Below are 23420 nucleotides of genomic sequence, written 5' to 3'. Positions count from 1 at the left end.
GGAATGTTACAAACTCAATTCCCACATCGATTGTGAGAACAACTGGTGTGAGCTATATAGACTAAATGTGCTCTCTCTCTTAATAGGTTAGTCTTTTCAGATGAGTTCTCCTGTTTAAGTAATCACAAATGTTATGCAGCTACATATTTATTTCAATAATATAGATTAAAATACACTTGGTTAATGTTCTCATATTCCCCTAAAAGGGTGAAGAAGTCAAAGATGTTGACTTAAATCAGAGAAGAAATCCAAGCAAATCAGTAAAAACTACTCCTAAAAGAAGGTGTCGACTTCATCAACCGCCATGGCCTCAAACGACAACGGCGGCAAAAGCTCATCACTACACCCTATCCACCACCACCACCACCATTACTTTTACGTATCGCCTCACTGCCCACTCCACCGCCCTATTCTGCAACCAATCAACCACACTCCTTCGTGCTCTCTCTCCACCCCAGCCCCCACCGCTTCAATTCCGATCATTCCCCATATCACTACGCATTCCGATCAGATATCCGATGATGCACGGTAAGTTTTTGATCCATAATAAACCTCCAATTTTCACCTTTCTATTATCACTTGATTCTATTTTTCCCTGATTGTAAATAAACTGCGGTTTTTAGGGCTTGGTGATTCTCCCCCTTTTTCTGATACTTGGTAACTGGAACCCTCGTAATTAGGCTTTCTGCTCAGTGATTTAAGCTCGTGTAAGAATCGGGCATTGGATATCGATTTAGTGTTGATTACTTGATGATTTTCACAAATTTTACAGTAGCTTGGATCAAGCTTTAAAAAATAGTATCTTTACATTTCACTTAGTTATTATCATATTCATAATCATAAATCATATTGTGATGATTTTCAAAATTTTACAGTAGCTTGCTTAGTACATTTCACTTTGTTCTTATGGTGGTTTTCTAACACTTTGTGTTGCATCTATGGATGCAAGGATTATTGATAATGAAATAGAGAATCTGGAAGATGAGAATGAGGAGGAAGAAGAAGAAGATCCCATTTTCGTTCTAACAGATGAATGGAGGGAATTCTTTGCTAAATCTGAGGCCAAAAGGAAACTAGGTGTGTCACTATTAGTACCTTTTTTTCACAAGTTAGTGTTACTTGATCCTTAAATCTTACATCTTTCCATCGAAATCTTGCAGCCAAGAAGCAAGCTAAGAAGGGGAAGAAGTAGAACTCGGTGCATTGCTGGAAAACAACAAAAATTTCGAAGCTCAGTTAACAGAGATGATGATGAGTTCAGAATCAAGTTTCATCTTCAATTTTGCTACATCAAGTGATTACATGTCTTTCTGAGTTTCTATTCATGTTTCAAGCTGGGATTTTTAGTCTTTCTTCTACCTTAATATTACCAAACTTTTATCCCTTGTGGATTATTACTATACCAGTTTTCATCTTTTGTCTGAATACAAGATGAAAAAACATTACGAAAACTACAGAATGTCATCCGATGCGTGCAGTGTGTTGGTTACTTGAAATGTTACCATACTGCAACCATGCTAAGCCTCTGATTTTTCCGCGAGTATTGAACTTCTGCATCTCTTGTGGGAGTGTTCTGCTATAAGCCTATAATGCTTCTGGTGTTTACCACAAAGGCATGAACATAGTTGTCTCACACAATAAGTTTGATATATTTGCATAATATGTGTAAGGAACAAAATATAAGAAATAAAAACTTGAATTATGCAGTAAACACAAGAGATCCTTCTTGAGGCCACGGCCTAACCGTTTACAACTTAATTCAAAACCTACTACTCCCTTCAAACCTCCAGGAGCATTTAACAAGAAAAGAAAAGAAAAGGAATCTAGATATTCTATCCAAACTTAAAAGGGGAAAGTTGATGGCATTGCGCTTGCCATGGCCCGAGTGATCATGGTAGCTTGTTCATAGCTGCACTAATCCTGTTGTCATCTGACATCAGTTTGTAGCTGTCGTAGAAATCCAAAATCTCCATTGCAATGTTTTTCACCTGCCAAATATTGCAATCAAGAGACATATCAGCACTCTGTGAGAGTTGCTATATACTGGAAATAGCAAAGAACAGATTTTGGTTGATATATACTCCTAGTTAGTTCAAATCCTACACAGATTGGCTGGCTTACCACGTTCATGTCAACACGAAGCTCTTCAAACCAAGCCGTATTTTCTTTATCCTTCTGGACGCTTGCAATATACATGCAGGCTAATGCGATCAAGTGGGGAGGATGAACAAGAATCAGATCCATCTTGTATGTGTCGTTAACGACACCCCTGCAAAACGACAGCCAAAAAGTGACCATCAGCATTGGCTGGTACAAGGTTTCATCTCCTAAAACTACTGTATCGTAAACTGATTAAGCTCTGTCACCGTGAGGGCTTCCAATCCACAAGGTATAAAAACGAGTTATATGTAGTCGAACATCTTCGAATGACTTAGAAGTTAGGGGATAAAGAGATAGAGAAAGGAAGCGATTACCAAGTTTGTTGCGTTGAATCACTCATGCCAGCATCTTGGAGTAACCTAAATAATGCAAGGTTACTATTAGGATACAACAGAACATGAGATGTTTCAAAAATGATTCAGTGGTTCTCTTAAAAAAATTGGTTCCCAAAAAATAAACAGAATTTACGTACTTGGATGTGTAAACTTACTGAGTCAGTGATCGATAAGGATGGAATACAACTAAATAATAGTTGAGGGCTTCCAAGATTTTCATTTCCATCTCTAGTATCTCTTTAATCTCACATCTGTACTTCTCATCACCTGCAAAAGCAAGGGTTGCTCTGGCCGGTTATCATGCAAACATAACTGCATTGAAAGGGAAATCTACATTTGAAAAAAAAGTTTACTTTGAACTTTCTTGATGTAAAAAGCAAGAAGTCTGGCCTGCACAGTGCTTTCTTCAGCTTTAGCTGCCAAGTACAAGCAGGTCGGAGCAACCAGACGCGGATTATATTCCGTCATACTTCTCCTGAAACCAAAAGAGTTTTGTTTGCTCCTCCTCCCACGTGAAATGATGCCATGTCCAATTTGCTTAAGTTCTAGTACCATAGAAAAGTGATAATATCAAGCAAAATATTTTTGCCTGATATCACCACATAGAGACATCGTACCTGGCATAGACACGTCTCATGTATGTAATGGCCGTAGCAACGACCCTGAGAAGTTAAATTAACATGAAGGATCTATCAAATGGATGAAATGGGGGAAAATGCATCAATGTAATCATCACAAGCACTTTAACGAAAAATTCATGAGGAATGTGGATGCATCAGTGTTCTAAAATGGAGAATACAGATAGCCTTGGCTACAAACAAAACATTACTTCCCATTACACCAATACAGAAGCTAGACGTACAGGGATTCCTAAAGCAAGTAAAAGGCACCAAATTGTACAAAGAGATATCGGCGAGGCTGTGACGAATACTAACTAGAATCCCGTTAAAGCCCACTCTAAACACCAATAAGAATTATATTAGCTCTAAGGAAACTGAAGTCAGGGTATAAACATTTGCCCTACCCATGATGCTTCCTCAAATTTGGATGCCTCGGACAGAAGAACACACTATTTGACCAAACAATCAATAACCGCAGACCCCAATCAACATAAGCCAGATGGTTTACCACTTCTTATGCTATACCATTACAATTTTTCCACTAACACAAATAAATATATCCTACGTCCATAGAAAGCACAACAAGTGATGGTACCAAAGGGCTTAATGGCTATGATAATATGATATATCACACACAAATTGGAGCTAAGGGTATAAACATTTTCCAAAGGGCTAAATCAATTCCTATGATACATCACACACAAACCGGAGGATGCGAAGGGTTATGTTTAATCATCATCATGATCCTGCTAATGAACAGTATCTTATCAAGTTTTCAAGCTAAAATATAAGTAACAACTCTAAATAACAGCATTAACTGGAGTTAATATTAATAAACCAAAGAAACAATAAAAAAGTTAATAAACACACCTCTGCCGCACTTTGATATACTGTGCCAATTTCACAATATCTGTCAAAAAAAAACATTTTAATAACACACATTAAAATTGTGATAACACACAGCAAATAGGTCATAACAAAAAAGGAAATTTCGCACTATTCATGATGGATCGCAACAAATTTCAACCCCATAACCCTAAGAAGAAACCTTACAGTTAGAAATATGAAATTTGATGAGCTTGTAATCTTCAGAAGTAATGCCCCTTTCCTTGTCCAACGGGTGGACCGCATTCAGCTCTTCCGGGTCAAGAAGCTGCTTGCTTTGTTCCATGATCAAACCCAGAAAATAATAGGTACAAAATTGGATGAATTAATTGAACGGAAAAAGGGGAAAACAACGAAAAAAGGAAAACGGAAATCAACGAACTAGACTTACAACTGAGACGAAGTCCAGAAATCGGCAGCCATGGATTGCAGTTGGATTTTTCTTCTCCACGATCGCTTTGAGAATATTACAATTGCCAACCTAAGTAAAAATTGAGGGAAATCCTGCTTTTATCTATAAAGTATTTTATTTGATTTTGATATTCTACGCATTTGTTTTCTATTTTGCATTATATTTTAACTTTTTATTAGAATTAAACTTTGAAAGGAAGAAAAATAAAAGGGTTAATTCCTAAAAAAATACTCCCTCTGTCCCGAGCTACTCGCTCATTTCTTTTTCGGCACGGAGATTAAGGAATGAGTGTATAGGAAAGTAAAAAATGACGGCAGTAGGTGAAAATTTTTACTAAAAATGGAAAGAGTGCAAGTAACTTGGGACGCTCAAAAAGGAAATACGTGCGAGTAGTGCGGGACGGAGGGAGTACAAAATCACGAAGGATAAGTTTTGTTTACTTAACGCCAAAATCACGTCATCAAATTAATATAATAATACATATGTCATTACAACATTTTCGCTATATTTGTATTAAAAAATTAGCATGTGACAATTTTGAATTTTTTAAAATTTCATGAGTTATCATTAAAATTTTAAAAATACGAGATATATCATAATTTGATCAAACTTCAAACAAAGTACAAGGCTACTTTGGAATTTCCTTTTTTTCATTTTATTCTATTTTTGTGTATGGTTTGAATTATAGTGTCGATTACTTAAAAAAACAATTACTACATGAGTGTACCATATTTGAATCTTGATTTATGAAGGTTTTAAAAATTTCTATTATACCCGACTTTTGGAGCAATTGTCGATCACACGGTGAGGCAGTTATGCCAAAACCCGTCGAGATTCCCCAACAAGTTCGTTTCATGAATCCATCATTGTCTATATATTACTACTACATCTTTCCCTCAAAACGAAGAAGCAAGCTAAAAAGGGGAAGGAGTAGAAACAACAAAACTCAGTGCAATTTTGAATATCAACAAAGTTTTTGAAGGTCAGTTAACAGAGAAAAGGTCAAGATTTCTCCTCAATTTTGCTACATCAACAAGAAATACTATACCACTTTTCAACTTTTGTCGAAATTCAAACATGTAAGTGATGCCTGTTTAGATCAGAAAATAAAATGTTACCATCCTGCAACTATATGTGCTTCTTTAAGGCTCTGATTTTGCTATTGTGGAGCCCGTTTTTAATCTGCTATCGTGTTTCTACTGTTTACTACGAAAACATAGTTGATCTGATCATCGTAGCTTGTCCATTACTGCACTAATCCTGGGTTTTTCTGACATCACTTTGTAGCTGTCGTAGAAATCTAAAATCTCCATTGCAATGCTTTGCACCTACAAAATATAGCAATGCAGAGAGACAAAACAGAACTTTGTAAGAAAAAAAAATTGGTTGATTTTGATTTTGCAAGTAGCTCAGATTGGATGGCTTACCACGTTCATGTCAACACGAAGCTCCTCAAACCAAGCTGTGATTTCTTTATCATTCTGGACACTTGCAATGAATATGCAGGCTAGCGCGATCAAGTGAGGAGGATGAACAAGAATCAGATCCATCTTGTATGTGTCGTTAATGATCCCCCTGCAAAACACGACAGTCAAAAGGGACCATCACATCCCGATTCACATTGGAAGTGACAGAATGCACGTGCAACCGGACAATTATTGGTACAACAAGGTTTGATCAAGCTCTCTGGCGGCTTCCAATCCACAAGGTGTTAAAACGAGTTAAATGGGAAGGTAGCGATTACATAGTTTGTTCTGTCAAATTACTCACGCCAGCATCCTGAAGAAACCTGAAAATCACAAGGTGTCTATTAGAATGCAAAACATGAGTAGTTTTAGAAATGATTTAGTAGTTCTCAGGCAAAAATTGGTTCCCAAGAATATGAACTTACTGAGTCATTGATCGGTAAGGATGGAATACAAGTAAATAATAGTTGAGGGCTTCCAAGATTTTCATTTCCATCTTGTGTATCTCTTTAAAAAACTTCACATCACCTGCAAAAGCTTGCTCTAGCCCGTTATCTTTCAAAGCAAAGAACATAACTGCACCTATTGGGAAATCTACATCGGAATATGTTTACTTAGATCTTCCGTGATTTGAAAAGCAACAAGTTTGGCATGCACTGTGCTTTCTTCGGCTTTAGCTGCCAAGTACAAGCAGGTCGGAGCAACTAGGCATGGATCATATTCCGTCATACTTTTCCTGAAACCAAAACAGTTTTGTTCACTCCTCCCACGTGAAATGATACAATATCCAATTTGCTTAAGTTCTACTTACCATAGAAGAGTGAGAATATCAAGCAAAAATTGATTATCACCACATAGAGACATCGTACCTGGCATAGAGACGTCTCATGTATGTAATGGCCGTAGCTGCGACCCTGAGAAGTTAAATTAACATGAACTATCTATAAAAGGGATGGAAGCGTGAAAAAAATGCAGCAATGTTATTATAAGAAGCATCCAAATGGAAAGTGATGAGGAACAGAACATTACTTCCTATTGGAACAATATAGAAGCCAGCCCTAAAGGGATGCGAGTAAAAGCTAAGGGTACAAAATTTGTTATGCTATACCATTACAAAGAAACACACTATTTGACCTAACAATCAAGAACCGCGAACCTCAAACCTAAGCCATTTCATTTTTTTTCCACAGTTGATAGAAGGAAAAAGAGGTGATGTACCAAAAGGCCCAATGGCTATGATGACATGATATGTATCACACACAAATTGGAGCTAAGAGCATAAAAATTTGGCTTACACATCTAACAATGAAGAACCGCAAACCTAGCCATTTCGTGATTCTGTCAACACAAAGTCCATAGAAAGCAAAAGAGGTGATGTACCAAATGGCTCAATGGCTATGATATATATCACACACAAATAGCATAAACATATGCCCTGCACATCTAACAATCAAGAATCTTGAACCTCAGACATAAGCAATTTCTGTTTTTCCATTAACACAGAGTCCATAGAAATCAAAAGAAGTTGAGCAATGCACGAATTTAAGGGCGTGAAGGGTTATGTATCTTCATCACAAACAGTATCTTATCGAGTTTTCAAGATAAAGTTACAGCTCTAAATAACAGCATCAACTGGAGTAAATAAAGCCAAGAAGGGAGCCCATTCACACATTAAAATTGCAGAAAAACACACCTCTGCCTCACTTTGACACAGTGTGCCAACTCCACAATACCTGTCATCATAAAGGGAGCAAATACACACATTAAAATTGTAATAATAACGCACAGCAAGATCAAACCAATATAAGGAAAATGAGCCAAGAATAACACAACACGTGATAAGCCAATTTCTTGAAAACCAAATCGAAACCTACGGAAATTGTTCTTACTTCCACACACACACACACACAATTAAAACACATCCGTAACCCTAAGAAGAGAAACATTACTGTGGGAAGTGTAAAATTTGACGAGCTTGAAATCTTCAGCAGTAATGCCCCTTTCCTTGTCCAATTGATGCACCACATTCACCTCTTCCGCATCGAGAAGCAGCTTGCTGTTACTCCATAATCAAATCCAGAAAATAATTGGTGAGAAATCAGACAATTGTATTGAACGAAAAAAGAGGACCAAAAACGAAAAATAAAAAGAAAGAGGAAAATGAAAATGAAATGAAACGCAGCTTGAAGACTTACTAGTGAGAGGAAGTCCAGAAATTGGCAGCCATGGAATTGCAGTTGGATTAATCTTCCTTCCTCCACAATCGTTTTCAGAGTGTCAAGCTGCACAAAAAATGAGGGAAACCGTTTGCGATTTTGAAATCCTACGGATTTATTCTGTTTCATTTTCTTCTGTTTCATTTTCTTTTTAAGTATAGAATTTTTTTTATTAAAAATACAAAAAAGGAATAAATAAAATGTGTAGGTGAATTAAAAATCACATAATAACAAGATAAAAAACAGTGAGATTATTTATTAGATAAACAGTGTAATGGTTAAGATATCTAGATTGAAAATGTAAACTTTTATATTGAAAATAAAAATAAATTTAGTACTACTCCGTACTACTTTTGTTGTTCAATATTTTTAAAATAATATTATCTGCTAAAATTTTGTGGCTAATTTGGGCCTTTTATTCATGCCTTATTGGGTTAGAATTTAAAATCTCATTTTTAGCCTACTATTTATGTATTGGTTTAGCCTTGTTACAAAGAGATATTTTTAGAAACCAAATAAAATTAATATATACGACAAATTGTCATCGAAAATACTACTATGAAAAAGTTATGGATATTATTATATTCGAAGCCTAAGTTGTGCTAGCATAATCGTGTTTAAATCGAGTCCAAAAAATTGTAAACGACCTATTAAATTCTACTTATATGTTAGTGATTGGAATGATTGGATCTATCATAATTTTAAGTGGTTTTTATCAATCTTTTCACAGTTTTTAAAAAATTATTGAATTTATACTCAATAATATTCGAAATCTCTTGATTTATCATAGTGATATTGAATCGTGGCATGACATGTTAGAAAATGACATCTGATTTTTTTCAAAAACTAAGTTACACACATATAGATATTAAAAAATAAATTACATAAAAATGATTGATTGAACTGATACATACTAGTATTACATAGTTTAGGACAACATTGATAAGTTGGGAAACGTGGATATAATTGATATATTAAAGGTCAAATTTTATACTCTCTTCGTCCCACAAAATTATGCACTCTTCCTTTATTAGTCTGTACCGCAAGAATATGTATTTTCTTATTTTGAAAACTCTTTTATGTCCATTAACAATAGTTTATTACCTTTTCTTTCTACTATCTCTTATTTTATTAATTTTAAATTAAAATTAGTGTAGAATACAAAGTGTGTATTCTTTTGAGATTCATTAATCCAATTTTAGCACTCCTGCGACTATTCTCAACTCAATTGGTGGACACAAAAGGCCAAAGAAGGGTGAGCGACGTTTTTTTGGTACAAGATTTCTATCAAATTGAAAACAACCTTGAATAATTTGAAAAGACGAAGAAAAAATTCCACTAGTACTACTTGTCATCGCCTCCTTTCGAAATAAGCCTGCTTTTAATTAAGAGTGATGCTAAATGGTCATATTATGGCCGACCATAAATAGTTAATTTAGTCCATTTACATATATAAAAAAATTAGAATTACTGATATAACCTTATATGCGTGTGAATGAACTTGTAAGTTGGTACTTATCTTTGAATTCCATTATGTAAAACACATTATATCACGAATTACTGTATATATTGAGCAACAATCAAGAAATGACAGTAGTAATAAGTTGAGCAAAAACTACAATAGAGCAACAGTAATATGTTGAGCAACAAATAATGAAAATGATATAAAAGTAAAATCAAGTAGTATTAAACCGAAAATTTGAAAAAAAATTGATTTCCCTTTTACTTGTAGTGTTTCTCGAATATGTCTCCTTAAATCTCAACAACCCACGTACCCACCTAAACAAAAACAAGTCTTAATTCCTTTTTTCAACACTTTGAAATTAATTCTTGCACCTGAAGTCATTTCTGGAAATTGTAGACAAACAATTCACCTTAATTTGGGGGGAAAATAATTCCCACGCTCGAAACCTACTAAATAAATATTTTAATTATTAGTTATTACCAAACATTGTACAATACCTATATAACTACAAGAAAAATCACATTAGTTTCAAATATAATCTCGTATTTGTTTATTTTTGTTTATATACATAAACTCAATACAAGATTTCACATATAATTACATCTAATAATCACATCCATCTAAAGTAAGTAAATAAAATTTATAGTATATGACTACGCATTCGTTCCCCCCATGACATTCTCTCTCTTCTAGAAATATCATTACTTCTTCTCTTCAACTCGTCTAACTGAGACTGCCACCTCATTTTCCACTCCTCATTTTCTTCAATTTCCTGTAAAATTCAAAAAAATTCAAAAAAAAATAAGACAAGATCCACTTTTCAATGCAACAATAGACCCATTTTGACATTTTTTTTCTCCCACCTACTATCATCACTTTTCAATGCAACAATGGACCCAATTTGACATTTTTTCTCTCCCACCTACTATCATATCATTCTATTTTTAATAATTATATATAATCTCAATATTAGATCCATAGATAACTCAATAAAAACCAAATCTTTATTTACACAATAACCACAACACATTAAATCAAATTAATCAATTTAAAATTATCTATTATTTTATTATATTTTTAATAAGTATACCACAAAACTCCGATAATTATAATCCCTCAATATTACCTACAGTATTATTTAATCGTATTGCCATCATTAAAACCCTTTTTATTCCATAAAAATGGAGTCTTTATTCCACCCACTAGTCAAGTACCCATTAAATCATATAAGTACGAAGTCAATTTAAAATTAGCTACTATTATCTTGTTCTATTTTAAATAACAATCACCCACAAAACCCAGATAATTCTTACCCTTACCTTTTATTTATTCATACTGTCACCATTAAATCCACATCAATTATCGCCACTCAATAAAAGTTGAGTTTTTATTTTACCCACTACAAATTAGTAGGAGTACTACTACTATCAAATTAACCAATTTAAATTACAATAAAAATGGCTAGGTACGCCTTCTACTCACAATAGATTTAATCAATATATAAAAATCCATGTTGAATTAATCAACATAAAAGTAATTAAATATATATCCTACGTGTAACGGAAAAATTCAATCCAAATTAACTGAAAAAAAAAATTGTACCTGAGCATGGCCACCGGCGAGATTCCGATCATAGAGAGCTCTCCTCTTTGGATTGGATAAAATCTCATAAGCCTCTTTCACCATTATAAACCTCCTCGTGTTCTCGTCCAATCTCTCCGGTGGCGAAACGTCCGGATGGTACTTTCTCGCCATTTTCTTGTACGCTTTCTTAATGTCGGAAACCGAACTCACGCTCTCTCCAATTCCCAGCACTTCGTACAGCGATTCTGCGGTTCCTGCAGTTACAGCCTCGATTCGGGTCGGGATTCGGGCCCTCTTCGGCCCGAACGGGCTCTTTACCGTGATTCTAGAACTTGACGCGTGTGACGCGAAGGAAATCGATTGCGGGATGCGGGCTTCGGTCGATTGATTGGGCTTTGGGATTGTGTAAACTGCTGATTTCGGGCCGGATTGTAAGATTTTCGAGTTCATTTTTTCTTCGATTTTGTGTGTGTGTGTGTGTGTTTGAGAAAGAAGTGTGTGTTTTTGGGTGTGTGGGCTTTTGGTATTTATTGGGTGGTGAATTTAATGTGGATTGAGATGTCATAGGTGACGTAATATATATTTTGACAATTGTTTTTATTTGGAGACGGTTTAGAAGTTTCTAATACTACCATTCTATGGCCGTTATAATAATCAACGTGTGACAGTCTACTTGCCTGTTTTTCTATCTCCCTTTCTAGAAATTGGCTCCTCGAGGAGTTTTAACTTCTAGTAGCAAAAGAAAGCAAAAATAATAAAGTATTTCCTTGTTTGTGAATATGGCTCTTGTTTTTTCACTTTAGTCTGTTCATAAATAAATGTCTCAGTTTATTTTTACTATAAATAGTAGTAATATATAGAGTCTCAAATTCCACTAACTCATTTCATTTAAAAATTAATATATACAAATAGAACTCATATTCTACTAACTTCTTTCCACCCAATTTTTTTTAATATTTATTAAACCATTGCCATCAAAATATAAGACTTCTAGTAGCGAACGGATGGCGTAATAACTAATTAATTCAATGGAATTAATTGCAACGAATCGAGGTGCGATTATGGTATTTGGTGTCCGATCGATGTCGAACCAAGATTCTGCAAGACATTTGTCCCTTAAAAATTGAAACCGGTGCCATTATACGATAATACTTCCTCGTCCCTAAAAAATTGACAACATGTAAAATGACACGGGTTTAATGCACAATTGGTAAAGCAAGAGAGAGATAGTAAGAAAAATTGATTCGACATTTGTTAGTGGGGAATGAGATCCTCCCCATTAGAAAGAAAAAAGTTTCCCTAAATAGAATTGGTCTATTTTTAAGAGACATTCCAAAACGATAATATGGTCTGTTTTTAAGGAACTGAGGGAGTGTTAATTAGTAGTATTAATTTTGTACTAGATAGTTTTTAAGTTTTAACAAATCCTGGTTATTGTCTGACGTTTGCCTAGTTGTCTAAGGCTATCCACAACGCTGTTGCTATACCGTTCCTTAAACTACTATTTGCGGACCCCACTGTATTTTTTTACTCCATTCATTAACTAAGGAACGGAACCTGCAACCCTCCATTCCTTATCTGTTTCTTAACCGTTCCTTAAATGACTATTCATTCAATTTCATTTTTTATTTTTATTTCCAACCCAATTCAATTAAAACAAACACACTTCATTAAAAAACACACAACATAAAAAAATTACAACTTAAAATTTTAAAAAATAAAAAACACACAATTAAAATCATAAAAAATTAAATGTTGCATAATTTAAAATACAAATTTAAAGAAAATAAAAAAACTACTCCACCGGCGAATCATCCCCCGAAGGCGGTGGAGGTGGAGGGGGAGGCGGAAGGCCAAGTTGTGCTGCCATATACATAATTCCGTTCCACCAGGCTTGGTATTGAAAGGGCGAGAAGCGGGCAGTGTCCGCCATTGTGGCGGTCATGTACACCGCCATAAGGGTGTTTGAGCCTCCCCCCGAGCCCACCTGGCTTGATTCGCCTCGGCCCTTTCTCGCTCTAGCCGCCTTGGTCCCTTGGCGCCCACTGCTGGATACCGCGGCATCGCAGGCCGTGCCCGCAAACTCCTGTGGTGCACCCTCTTGTCCGCCGCTGCCCTCAACGGTGTCACCAGACGAGTATTGGCCACTCGCCGTGTGCTTCGTGCGCTTTGAGATTGAGCCCGAGCTAGAGCGGACACCGCCGGCCCACCTTTCCTCGTCCTTGACGACCTGCCAAATATCAACATATTTGAATTGTTTACCGGTGTCCTGGTTGTAGACGCACAAAGCCGCCCTCAGAATGTCGGCTCCCGAAGCTCCGCTTTGGTAGTGTGCCGCTTCGGTCGAGTAGATGCCGCAGAATTTTTTGACCTGTTTGTCGACTCGGCCAAAGTGAGAGCGGAGCATCTTATATGTGCGCTTCCGGGATCCTCTCGGCTTAATCTGGTAGTAGATCTCGGTGACCTTTTCCCAGAAGCACTTGTTGGGTTGTTGATTCCCGACGACGGGATTGTACGAGACGGTGATCCAGGAGTTGTACACAACCATAGTTTCGTTGTTGCTATATGGATGCCGGCCTAGATCCTCCTCTTCCTCCTCCTCCTCCTCGCCCGCCTCCGACTCCGCCCTGGAGCTTCGCCCGCATCGGCTTCCTCCCCCGCCTCGGCCTACTCCCAGAGTGGGTTCAACGGGGAAATCCACCCGAATCTGGGATAATCCCTGCTAATACCGCGGGGCGGAGGGACGAGCGTATGCATCCACGTCAAAAAGTGGGTGGTTGGTACCCACCCGGCGTCGCCGAACCCTGGGTGCCCGGCGTCGACGAACCTGAACCACCCAGTGTGTTGTACATGGTCTCCCAATCGTTAAACGTGTTGAGATCCCACCCGCCGGAGCCGCCACCGCCCCAGTTGCCGTCGTTGGACATTTTGTGAGATGTTAGATGAAAATTGGAGAGGAAATGAAGTTGATTTAGAAAGAATAGATGTGTAGTTGTGTGTGAAATGAGGATGAATTAGGAGTATTTATAGAGTAAAAAAATAAAAAAAGTTAAAAAAAAAAAGAAAAAACGGTAATAAACGGTAATATTACCGTTTAAAAAAATTTAATTTTTTTTTAAAATTCAATTTTTTTTAAAAAAAGATTTATTGCGTCAGCACGACGCCCACTCGCGGGCCGGCGAGTAGGCGTCACGCACGACGCAGGGGCGTGCCACGTCGCCATGGCACGTGGCGTGACAGCCCGTCCCACGTCTCGCAGGGATGGGTTACGGGACGAGATGGGAAAGGTTCGGGGGCGGGACGGTGTGCCGCAACGCGTCGAGCTGGACGGTTCCGCGCCGCGTTGCGGATGCTCTAAGTAATTTTTTTATATATATCCAATTGGATAATTATTTTAATTTGGTGACAATTTAGAAGTTTCTTCTGTTCTATGGGTGTGGTTAATAAATGTGACAGCTTTGTTTTCTAACCTTTTCTAGAAATCGGCTTCTAGACGATTTTAAGTTTTCTTCAACCAAAAGTAATAAAAAATGATGTAATTAATGTCTATATATAACTAATGGGGGTATACGTGTAAGATTAGGCCTTGCTAATTTCTCACGCATTTCTATCAACGATTACGTGGATAATAAAGGCATCATAATTCTGTCAGAAAAAAATGCACAACTTAATTATTAATACTCCAATATTACACCCATTTATTAAATTAGCAGTTCAACTCATCACGAGTGAATGAGAGATTATTATTGATATTCTTTTTAAAAAAATATCGAGGTGAAAAAATGGTTCGACTGGGCACCAACCGCATTAGACGCAGCAATCCCACAGTTTTATTAAATATCGTGTTTCTTGCTATTTTTTTCAATTTTTTTATTCATTTATTACTAGTAATTAGTAAATATAACTAATAAAAATATTTGTTAGCCTTTCGGAGTTTCAGTTAAAAACCCTATGCTTTTTTAAACATCCTCAATTTAAAAATGACTCTATGTGCTATCCTAAAATAGGGAGTAATGCTTTGTGAATGTCTTAAATTCAGTCAAAATTTAAAACATGTGGCGCAAGGATAAAGCAAAATCATAGTACTATTAATTAGTGGGGGTGAAAATTTAATTGGTTAAATATGGAGTAGTATACTTTATTTAGTTATTTACTAATGTTTAATAAACAAACAATGTTAAGAAAATACTCCATAACACTATGGATGCTACGAGTAATTGTAGTCATGATAGGACCAGAAATAATTTATTTATTTTTTCAATAATTTTCAGATTTGCGTGGTAACGACTAATTTTCTCCTCCAACGACCTTTATAGTGTATATAAGGAAATAATTAAACTGCTACTGCATCGCTTCAATTATTTGCTTATGAAAATTCGATAAATAAAGTTTAATAACACTTGGCTCCTCTTGACACTATATATCAACGAATATGTATAAAAAACGTATAATAAGTAATCATAAAATTAAAATATGATATATATGGCTGCCATTTGGCAACAATATGGATTTAGAGTGAGAATTTCACCAAGAGTTTGCATTGGTAGATGCGAATTTATTTGATTCTGATGTCGACTTACTGTCTATGACCACGTCAATTATATTGAATTGTAACAAGGGTATGTATTTTTCTAGAAGAATAAAAGTTTCAAAATAATTAAAATGTAATATTTCAGTGTTGTTAGTCTTCCCTCTACTTAACAACCTTTAATAAGTGTATTACTCCGTATAATTATTTATAGTATTACAATTTAGACAATTTCAATTATAATTAATCTTGTTATGACGTGGACACTGATAATGACGCGGTGTGCACAATTACTTTATTAACCCAAATTAGATTGCTAATTACCTTCGTATCCCAGTTTAGTTTTTATTTTACAAGTTTACTTTTGTTTTAAACTTTACTGAATTTTTTACTATTTCATCCCACACTAATTCTATATCCATTCAGAGTGGATCATTTTCTTGTCCAAAACTGAACATTATTTAACTCGTTAGGCCATCTAACAAAGACATACTTTATAGGAGTAGTACTTTATTTACATGACGATTTGTGTTAATTTAACTACGCTTTTGGTTAGTTGAACTATCAAATCTTGAAAGTTTTAACCTTTTCATCTCATTAAAAGTTTGAAGCAATGAGTTATTTTTACATTTTCTGGTTCGAATATGGGAATACGTTAGTAATAATGAATTATTGTTGCTGACAATAATAAGACTAAGTGGTTGATAAAATATATATTAAAAAACTTAATTAAAAATTAAATCCTAATCATCTTAGTGTGAGTTCATGCACTGCATCTGCATGTCTGCTCGATTGTGTCGAATTAGGAGTACCTCAAGTGTAATACCTGACTTTTTCTACCTTTTTATTTATTCTTAAAAGGACGTCGTTTGTACATCTGAAAAATTTTCGCCTTTGTTTCCTTATTAAGAAAAAAAATATATATATTTGGACCTATTAAATTTAGTCTTTTACAAGTCCAACCAATTTTCTTGAGGAAGCCCATTTATTCTTTCGAGGATTAATCCAACTTCATTATTTTCTGCAAATCAGCCCAGTTAATATCAAGATCCATTTGTGAGAAAATATTAATTGTACTATAAAATAGTAGTAATAGCAGTATACTAGAGATTAGTTTGAAATTGAAATATGTTGTACAATAATTTTGTGGCATGTAGTGTTAACGTGCTTAATTTAGATGTTACTTCTCGGTTTGCAGTTTTATCAACTACGTAGCTGTCATATGTTTTCCCAATTAGTAGTATCATGTTTTGTTTAGAAATTGAGAAAAGATAAATGTTACTGTAATAAATTGTACATGTACATAATATCCTTAAAATTTTAAATTTAATTAAAAATTAATTTTGTTATTTATTGTATTATAATATGTAGCAATAAGAAAGAAGTGATATAGAAATTTTATGTCAAATCGTAACATGATTTTGAGCTGTTCGAATTAATTATACAATATTTATTGAGTTTTTCTTAAATATACAAATACTTAAGTTAAAATTTCATTTTTTTGAAGTGTTGCAAAATGATTAAGATAAAATTTATTTTAAATTAATTAATATTTATAAATCGATTTTTGATGTATAATATTAAAAAAAGTTTGATTATGTAAGAACGATATAATTTCAATTTCGACGAAGTGGTTAAGTTGTAATTGTGCGATTGGGCTACATGGGCTGATAAACAAAATCATATTACTAGGCCCATCAACCTAATTGCAGTATGTTTATTTGTCCATAAAAAATAGTTGTGTTCATGGGTTCCAAATAGAGTCCATACCTTAACTAGCAATATTACTCGGTTTTTACTTTATCAAGCTAGTACGTAGCTTTCATACATGAAGTATTTTTAGACTTAAATTGCATGTTTCTACCTTTGTGTGGGTAGGAGGAAGGTTTAATACATTATCATCTTATTATAGATGATAGTGACTTCCATACACACATGAGAAGCGTGGTAAACGATTCATAAAATATTACTCCCCTCCATCCCAAGATATTAGAGCAACTTTCTTTTTTGGATTGTCCCAACATATTAGACTCATTTTCTTTTTAGAAAAAAAATCATCTATCTTACTTTATTTTCCACCTATTTTTTTTCTCTCTTCTCTTCTCTACGTTTTCCCTCTCTCTACTTTAACTATTTAAATATCAATTCATTAATGGAATGAACTGAGGCTAGTAAAATGAGTATAAATCGTAAGTATAAATCATAAAATTATTGTGGAAGTAAATCATAAGCGATTTATGAGTATAAATCGTAAGTTGGAAGCTGTGCTAAGACTAATATAGGTACCAGTACGACTTTTTAATTTATGAAAGAGGTTCAATTAGAGTACGACATCCACATGTTGTTGAATGAAATGAGTAAAAGAAACGATATATCTGATGCATTCACGTATCATTACAAAGTGAACAACAGTAATGAGCTCGGAACTAGTATTTTTTTGTGTGATGGGCTCGCAATCTTCAGCAGTAATTAATGCATGCCCCTTTCCTTGTCCAATTGGTGCACCACATGCACCTCCATAATCAAATCTAGAAAATAATTGGTAAGAAATTAGACAAATTAATTGAATGAAAGAAGGGGGATAAAAACGAAAAATCAAAAGAAAGAGGAAAACAAACTCAGCTTACTAGTACAAAATTGAAAGTATAAATTGAACAAAATAGTGTAATGGGCGAGATATCTAAGTTTAAAGTATAATAATACTGTATATCGAAAATTAGAATATTTTTGCATTTATTGTTTTGAGTAACTCATAGTTAAATGAATTCAAGTGATGTCACTTTAGGTCGTGAATTAAAGTTCAAATTAGGGTAAATTACCAAATAAATTATAATAAATAATTAAAATTTGATTTGTTCTACATCATAGACTCATAAAGCTTATGATTTGCCCATATGTAGTTTATTGTGGGCTAAATGTTAAAATAAGTATCGTTTTAGAGCCTAAACAATTCATGCGTAGGTTTAGCCCGGAAATCGTCTTCATAAATATTTGGGCACAAAAATTATGAATACCAATATATTAGAATCTTAAGTTATGCTCATATAATTCTGTTTAAATCGAGTCGTCCAAGAAATTGAAAACGGCCTACTAACATGGAGTATTAGATTCTATAGGTTATTGGTTTTTATCAAGTTTTCATAGTTTTTAAAAAATGATTAAATTTATAGTAACTCCGTATCAATTATATTCCAAGTCACTTGATTTATAATAACAATATTATAGCTTGTATCATACTCCTATTTATCAACGTGTGGAACCGTGGCATGCATGACATGTTAAAATATGGCTTATATACATTATGTAGGATCCTGATTCTGGAATTTGACACGTGTGAGGCGAAAGAAATTATTGCGGGCTTTGGGCTTCGGTCGATTATTGGGCTTTGAGATTGTGTAAACGGCTGATTTCGGGCCGAATTGTAAAATTTTGGAGATCATTTTCTTCGATTTTTTTTAAGTACGAGAGATAAGTGTGTTTTTCAATTTTCACTTTTTTGTACGCGGTCCTGTTGAGTTCGTATGATTTGACACGCCATAGTGATACTCCCTTTTCTCCATTACACTCTCATTTACGGGACGGCACGGATTTTAAGAAATATTAAGAAAAGTAGGTAGATAAAAGTTAGTGGAATAGAAGCATCACTTATATATAATAGTTTTAAATGAAATTTAAGTGGAATAAGTTAGTGAAAGGTGAGACCCTATTATCATTTATGATAAGTGAACCGAGATTCCTATTCACGGACGAACTAAAATGAAAAAACGGGACTTCTATTCGCGGATAGAGGGAGTAATTGTTTTTATTTGGCTATGACAGCAGGCTTGTTTGATTTTTTTTTTTGTTAGAAATTGGTTCTCGAGGCGTTTAATTTTCTTCTAACGTATTTCCCTGTCCCTCAAATTTTGTCACAATTTAATTGGGCACAAATTTTAAGAAATATAATAGAAAATGAGTTAAAAAAGTTGGATGGATGTGGATTTTACTTTTAAAGTACGGAGTATTAGTTTTATAGTGAAATGTGAGTGAGAATAAGTTAGTCCAATGTGGGATCCATTGTAAAAAATGATTAAAAAAATGAAATGTGACAAATTTTATGGGTCGAACATAGATGGAAAAATGTGACAAGCTTTCAGGGACGAAAGGAGTAATAAAAAATTGATTCCATGCGATCCAAAATAAATGTTATGTTTTGTGATGATATGAAATTTTATAAGATATCCTAGTGTAAACAAATTGCGTTCATATCCTAGTTTATTTTTTATTTATTTATTAGTAATAAATCTACCTTTTAACTTTGTTGAGTTTCTTGAATTTCTTCTGTGTCATCCGATTCAGTCTTATACTCTCTTCACTTTCGAATAATAAATTTTGGGGGATGTCGCACTAATCAAAATGACATATTTTAAAAATTAGACACAATTAGGCGCAACTATTAAACAACACTGAATGAAAGGTTGAATAAAAATGAATGATTTGCTATGATGGTATTTATCAAAACTAAACCTGTTTCGACAAGTCATAACTCGTTAAGCCATCTAACAAAGACTTATCCATTTTTACTTGACGATTGTGTTTTAATATAACTATGCTTTTATTAGTTGAACTATGTTATCATTGATGGGGTACGAACTAAACCCTAATGGCAAGCCCAATAACAGTGACGGCCCATCAGCCCAGAGCCCAAGAAAGAGTATCTGTTCGGCACCAAAGAGTTCGGCACGACCAAAGAGTTCGGACTCAGCCTACAGCTCGGTAAAAGCCGACCAGTCAAGCTCTCCTCTCAGATCGGCAAGAGCTGATCGGTAAAGTCCAGCAGTTCGGTCTCAGCATTCGACCGAACTAGGATTTAGTGGACTCATGAAAGGCCTCCACGACCTCCGCTATACCCACGATCTATTTAGTGGTACGAAGCAGTTATTGAGCAGTTATTGCTCACCCACGATCTTGTTAGTGGGGCTGCAAACCACGACCTTAGTTCATTGTATAAATAGAACTTAGATCAGATAGAAAAGGGTTAAGCTCTCTAGAGATAAAATACCATATAGCAAGTCTGTGTTGTAAGCTGTAATCCCAGATCAAGCAATACAATCTTGCCCTCCCTTCTTCCCGTGGACGTAGATTTACTTCAGTAAATCGAACCACGTAAATTCTTTGCGTCGTCGTTTTCATTCTCTACCAACATTTACTAACATCAGAAATTCGCGGATCCATCACTGGCGCCGTCTGTGGGAAACAGAGAACAAAATTTGTGATAAAGCGAACTCCCCTACCACAGAACTACCGAACTCCGTCGATGACTTACGACGGGCTCGTGGACCCTCACGATTTCTTGGGGCGCTATCAATATAACATGGCGAACCAGGGTCTCAACGAGGTCCACATGTGCAAGCTGTTTCCCGAGCTGCTCATCGGGAACGCGAGAAGGTGGTTCGATAGCCTCCCCCAGGGCAGCATCAGATCTTACCGAGATCTAATGGATGCCTTCCACAGGAGGTTCTTTCAGAAAGCGGAAGCCCGAATCACTTCGGCTCAGCTGCTTTCCATTCGTCAAGGTCGCGACGAAAAAATCAGCGACTTTATGACAAGATTCCACAAGGAATGCCTGCAAGTAGACGATCTCAACGATCTGCTTGTCATTTCGGCATTCCAAAATGGAATCCTGCCCGGAGCTCTCTACAGGAAGCTCGTTGAGTGCGGTCCGCAGACAGCTCAGGAAATGTGGGACATTGCGGACCAGTACTCCCGGGCCGATGAGGCAGACCGTCGCAAACGGTCGTTAGACAGCTCATCGTCCCGAGGAGACAGAAGGAAGCCCGATCATAGCGATCAGGGGCATCCTCGCCGGACTCCATTTGAAAGAATTCAAAGGGCTCCGGTGCAAGACAGATTGGGACCTCGTCTCAATCCCGAGAAGCCGCCCGCTCAGTTCGTCCCGCTGAACAAGCCGAGAGCGGAAATTTTCGAACTGCACTCTGACCTATTCGAAAAGCCAAAGCGGATGACGAAATCAGCCGCGCGCCGACCACAGGATAGCTACTGCTCCTACCATCAAGACCACGGTCACGATACTGAGGAGTGCAGAAACTTGGCTGCAGGTATCGATGTTCTTGTGAAGGCAGGGACATTGAAAAAATACCGAAGCAAGCAGCCAAAGAAGAATAAAAAGCAGAGTGGTGCGAACTGCGCTCCTCAGGATCCGAAAAGGCAACCGGATCCCGAAGACGATGACGAGCCGCAATATGATGGAGTAATCCAGACTATTGACGCGCTCCCTGCCGGGAAGACCAAGTCGTCCCTAAAGTCAGAACGCAGAGGCTCCAATCGAGAGGAGCCAACGCATAAAAGGCTGAAGCAGGACGAAGTGATTACGTTCTCGGCTGCTGATCCCGTCCCGGCCATCTCTCCTCACCAAGACGCCATTGTCATCCAAGCCGGAGTGGCAAACAAACTGATCCACAGGGTGTTTGTGGATACAGGAGCGTCGGTTAGCATTCTTTTTAAAGAGTGCTTCGACAAACTAGAAGTGGACCCAGCTCGGCTCAGTCCGGCTCCGCTTCCCCTGAAGAGCTTCACCCAGGAGGACACCCGCCCTGAAGGTATTATCAGCCTTCCGATCACGGTGGGGAAAGCGCCTACTAGCTCCAGTACGATGATTGAGTTTTTCGTGGTGAAAGCTCGGTCTCCGTACAACGTCATCCTGGGAAGAGACTGGCTCAACACAGTTCGGGCCGTTTGCTCCACCTATCACCTCACCATCAAGATCCCTACTAAAGGAGGGATAGCGGTCATCCGAGGTGACCAAAAGAGAGCAAAGGAATGTCTGCAAATTGCGCTTAGAAGTGCCGAGCAGTCAGATCGGCACCACCAAGCATAGCAATCACAGCAGCCGGAGTCAGAGGCGATGACCGAAGTCATACCGGAGCCGAACTCGATGACAGTTCAGCTGTACGAAGACGATCCATCCAGAACGGTTAAGATCGGCTTCGCGGGAACGCCCCTACTTCGGGAAAAAACCATCCAGCTCCTCAAGGAGTATAAAGACGTCTTTGCATGGTCTCCGTTGGACATGACCGGAGTGCCCCCCGAGGTAATCACTCATCGGTTAAATATTGATCCTTCAGTCCGGCCGATAAAACAGAAGCAAAGACTCTTTGCGGCAGAACGAAGTCAAGTCATCCATGACGAAGTCCGTCAATTATTGAAGGCGGATGTGTTATTCGAAGTGAAGTATCCTTCGTGGGTGGCCAATCCTGTCATGATCAAGAAAAAGGAAGGAGGATGGCAGATGTGCATAGATTTCACCGATCTAAATAAGCACTGTCCCAAAGATTGCTATCCCCTTCCGAACATAGATAAAAAAGTAGAAGCTTTGATAGGCTTTGAAATTTTTTGTTTTCTTGATCTGTACAAAGGATACCATCAAGTTTTAATGGATGAGATTGACGCTTCAAAAACGGCCTTCATTACTGATTTCGGCATTTTCGCTTATAAAAAGATGTCATTCGGTTTAAAGAATGCCGGAGCCACTTATCAAAGGATGGTAGACAAGCTTTTTCGGCACCTGATTGGAAAGGAGGTCGAAGTGTATGTTGACGATATAGTCGTCAAAAGCAAAAGCACTTCGGAGTACGAGCACAACCTCAAGTCCACTCTCAACGTGCTCAAGAAAGCCAACCTCAAACTTAATCCCCAAAAGTGTACCTTTTTGGTAGATTCGGGAAAGTTTCTGGGTTGTTGGGTTTCAAA

The 23420-nt window shown here is 36.6% G+C and overlaps 4 protein-coding genes across 5 annotated transcripts; 1 reads left to right on the top strand and 3 right to left on the bottom strand.

The window, feature by feature from the left end:
- The first annotated feature begins 200 nt into the window (after positions 1-200).
- On the top strand, positions 201-1489 carry LOC121743213 (SKI/DACH domain-containing protein 1-like). 2 transcript variants are annotated; one of them, XR_006038232.1, is made up of 3 exons: positions 201-528; positions 624-1077; positions 1161-1489. XR_006038232.1 is itself a non-coding variant. In XM_042136446.1 (3 exons), the coding sequence occupies exons 1-3, from the start codon at positions 305-307 to the stop codon at positions 1190-1192; spliced, it is 384 nt and encodes a 127-aa protein (XP_041992380.1). In that variant the 5' UTR covers positions 210-304; the 3' UTR covers positions 1193-1400. The 2 variants fall into 2 exon arrangements, 1 of the variants encoding a protein (XP_041992380.1); XM_042136446.1 differs by having other exon boundaries at positions 210-528; positions 950-1077; positions 1161-1400.
- Positions 1490-1680: 191 nt separating this feature from the next.
- LOC121743101 (cyclin-C1-2-like) lies at positions 1681-4535 on the bottom strand. The gene is made up of 9 exons (XM_042136288.1): positions 4392-4535; positions 4169-4275; positions 3986-4025; positions 3113-3157; positions 2849-2970; positions 2651-2762; positions 2475-2519; positions 2122-2269; positions 1681-1988 (listed from the first exon to the last, which is right to left on the bottom strand). Exons 1-9 carry the CDS (start codon positions 4421-4423, stop codon positions 1890-1892), a joined length of 750 nt encoding a protein of 249 aa, XP_041992222.1. The 5' UTR covers positions 4424-4535; the 3' UTR covers positions 1681-1889.
- Positions 4536-5343: 808 nt separating this feature from the next.
- LOC121743102 (cyclin-C1-2-like) lies at positions 5344-8194 on the bottom strand. The gene is made up of 9 exons (XM_042136290.1): positions 8074-8194; positions 7828-7934; positions 7572-7611; positions 6748-6792; positions 6493-6614; positions 6304-6406; positions 6157-6201; positions 5840-5987; positions 5344-5740 (listed from the first exon to the last, which is right to left on the bottom strand). The coding sequence occupies exons 1-9, from the start codon at positions 8103-8105 to the stop codon at positions 5642-5644; spliced, it is 741 nt and encodes a 246-aa protein (XP_041992224.1). The 5' UTR covers positions 8106-8194; the 3' UTR covers positions 5344-5641.
- Positions 8195-10081: 1887 nt separating this feature from the next.
- On the bottom strand, positions 10082-11642 carry LOC121743321 (chaperone protein dnaJ 20, chloroplastic-like). Its single transcript, XM_042136593.1, has 2 exons — positions 11162-11642; positions 10082-10331 (listed from the first exon to the last, which is right to left on the bottom strand). The coding sequence occupies exons 1-2, from the start codon at positions 11591-11593 to the stop codon at positions 10200-10202; spliced, it is 564 nt and encodes a 187-aa protein (XP_041992527.1). The 5' UTR covers positions 11594-11642; the 3' UTR covers positions 10082-10199.
- Positions 11643-23420: the final 11778 nt, after the last annotated feature.

Source organism: Salvia splendens, chromosome 8 (genome assembly GCF_004379255.2).
Source record: "Salvia splendens isolate huo1 chromosome 8, SspV2, whole genome shotgun sequence".
Lineage (NCBI taxonomy): Eukaryota > Viridiplantae > Streptophyta > Magnoliopsida > Lamiales > Lamiaceae > Salvia > Salvia splendens.
This window is presented reverse-complemented; position numbering and strand designations above follow the sequence as displayed.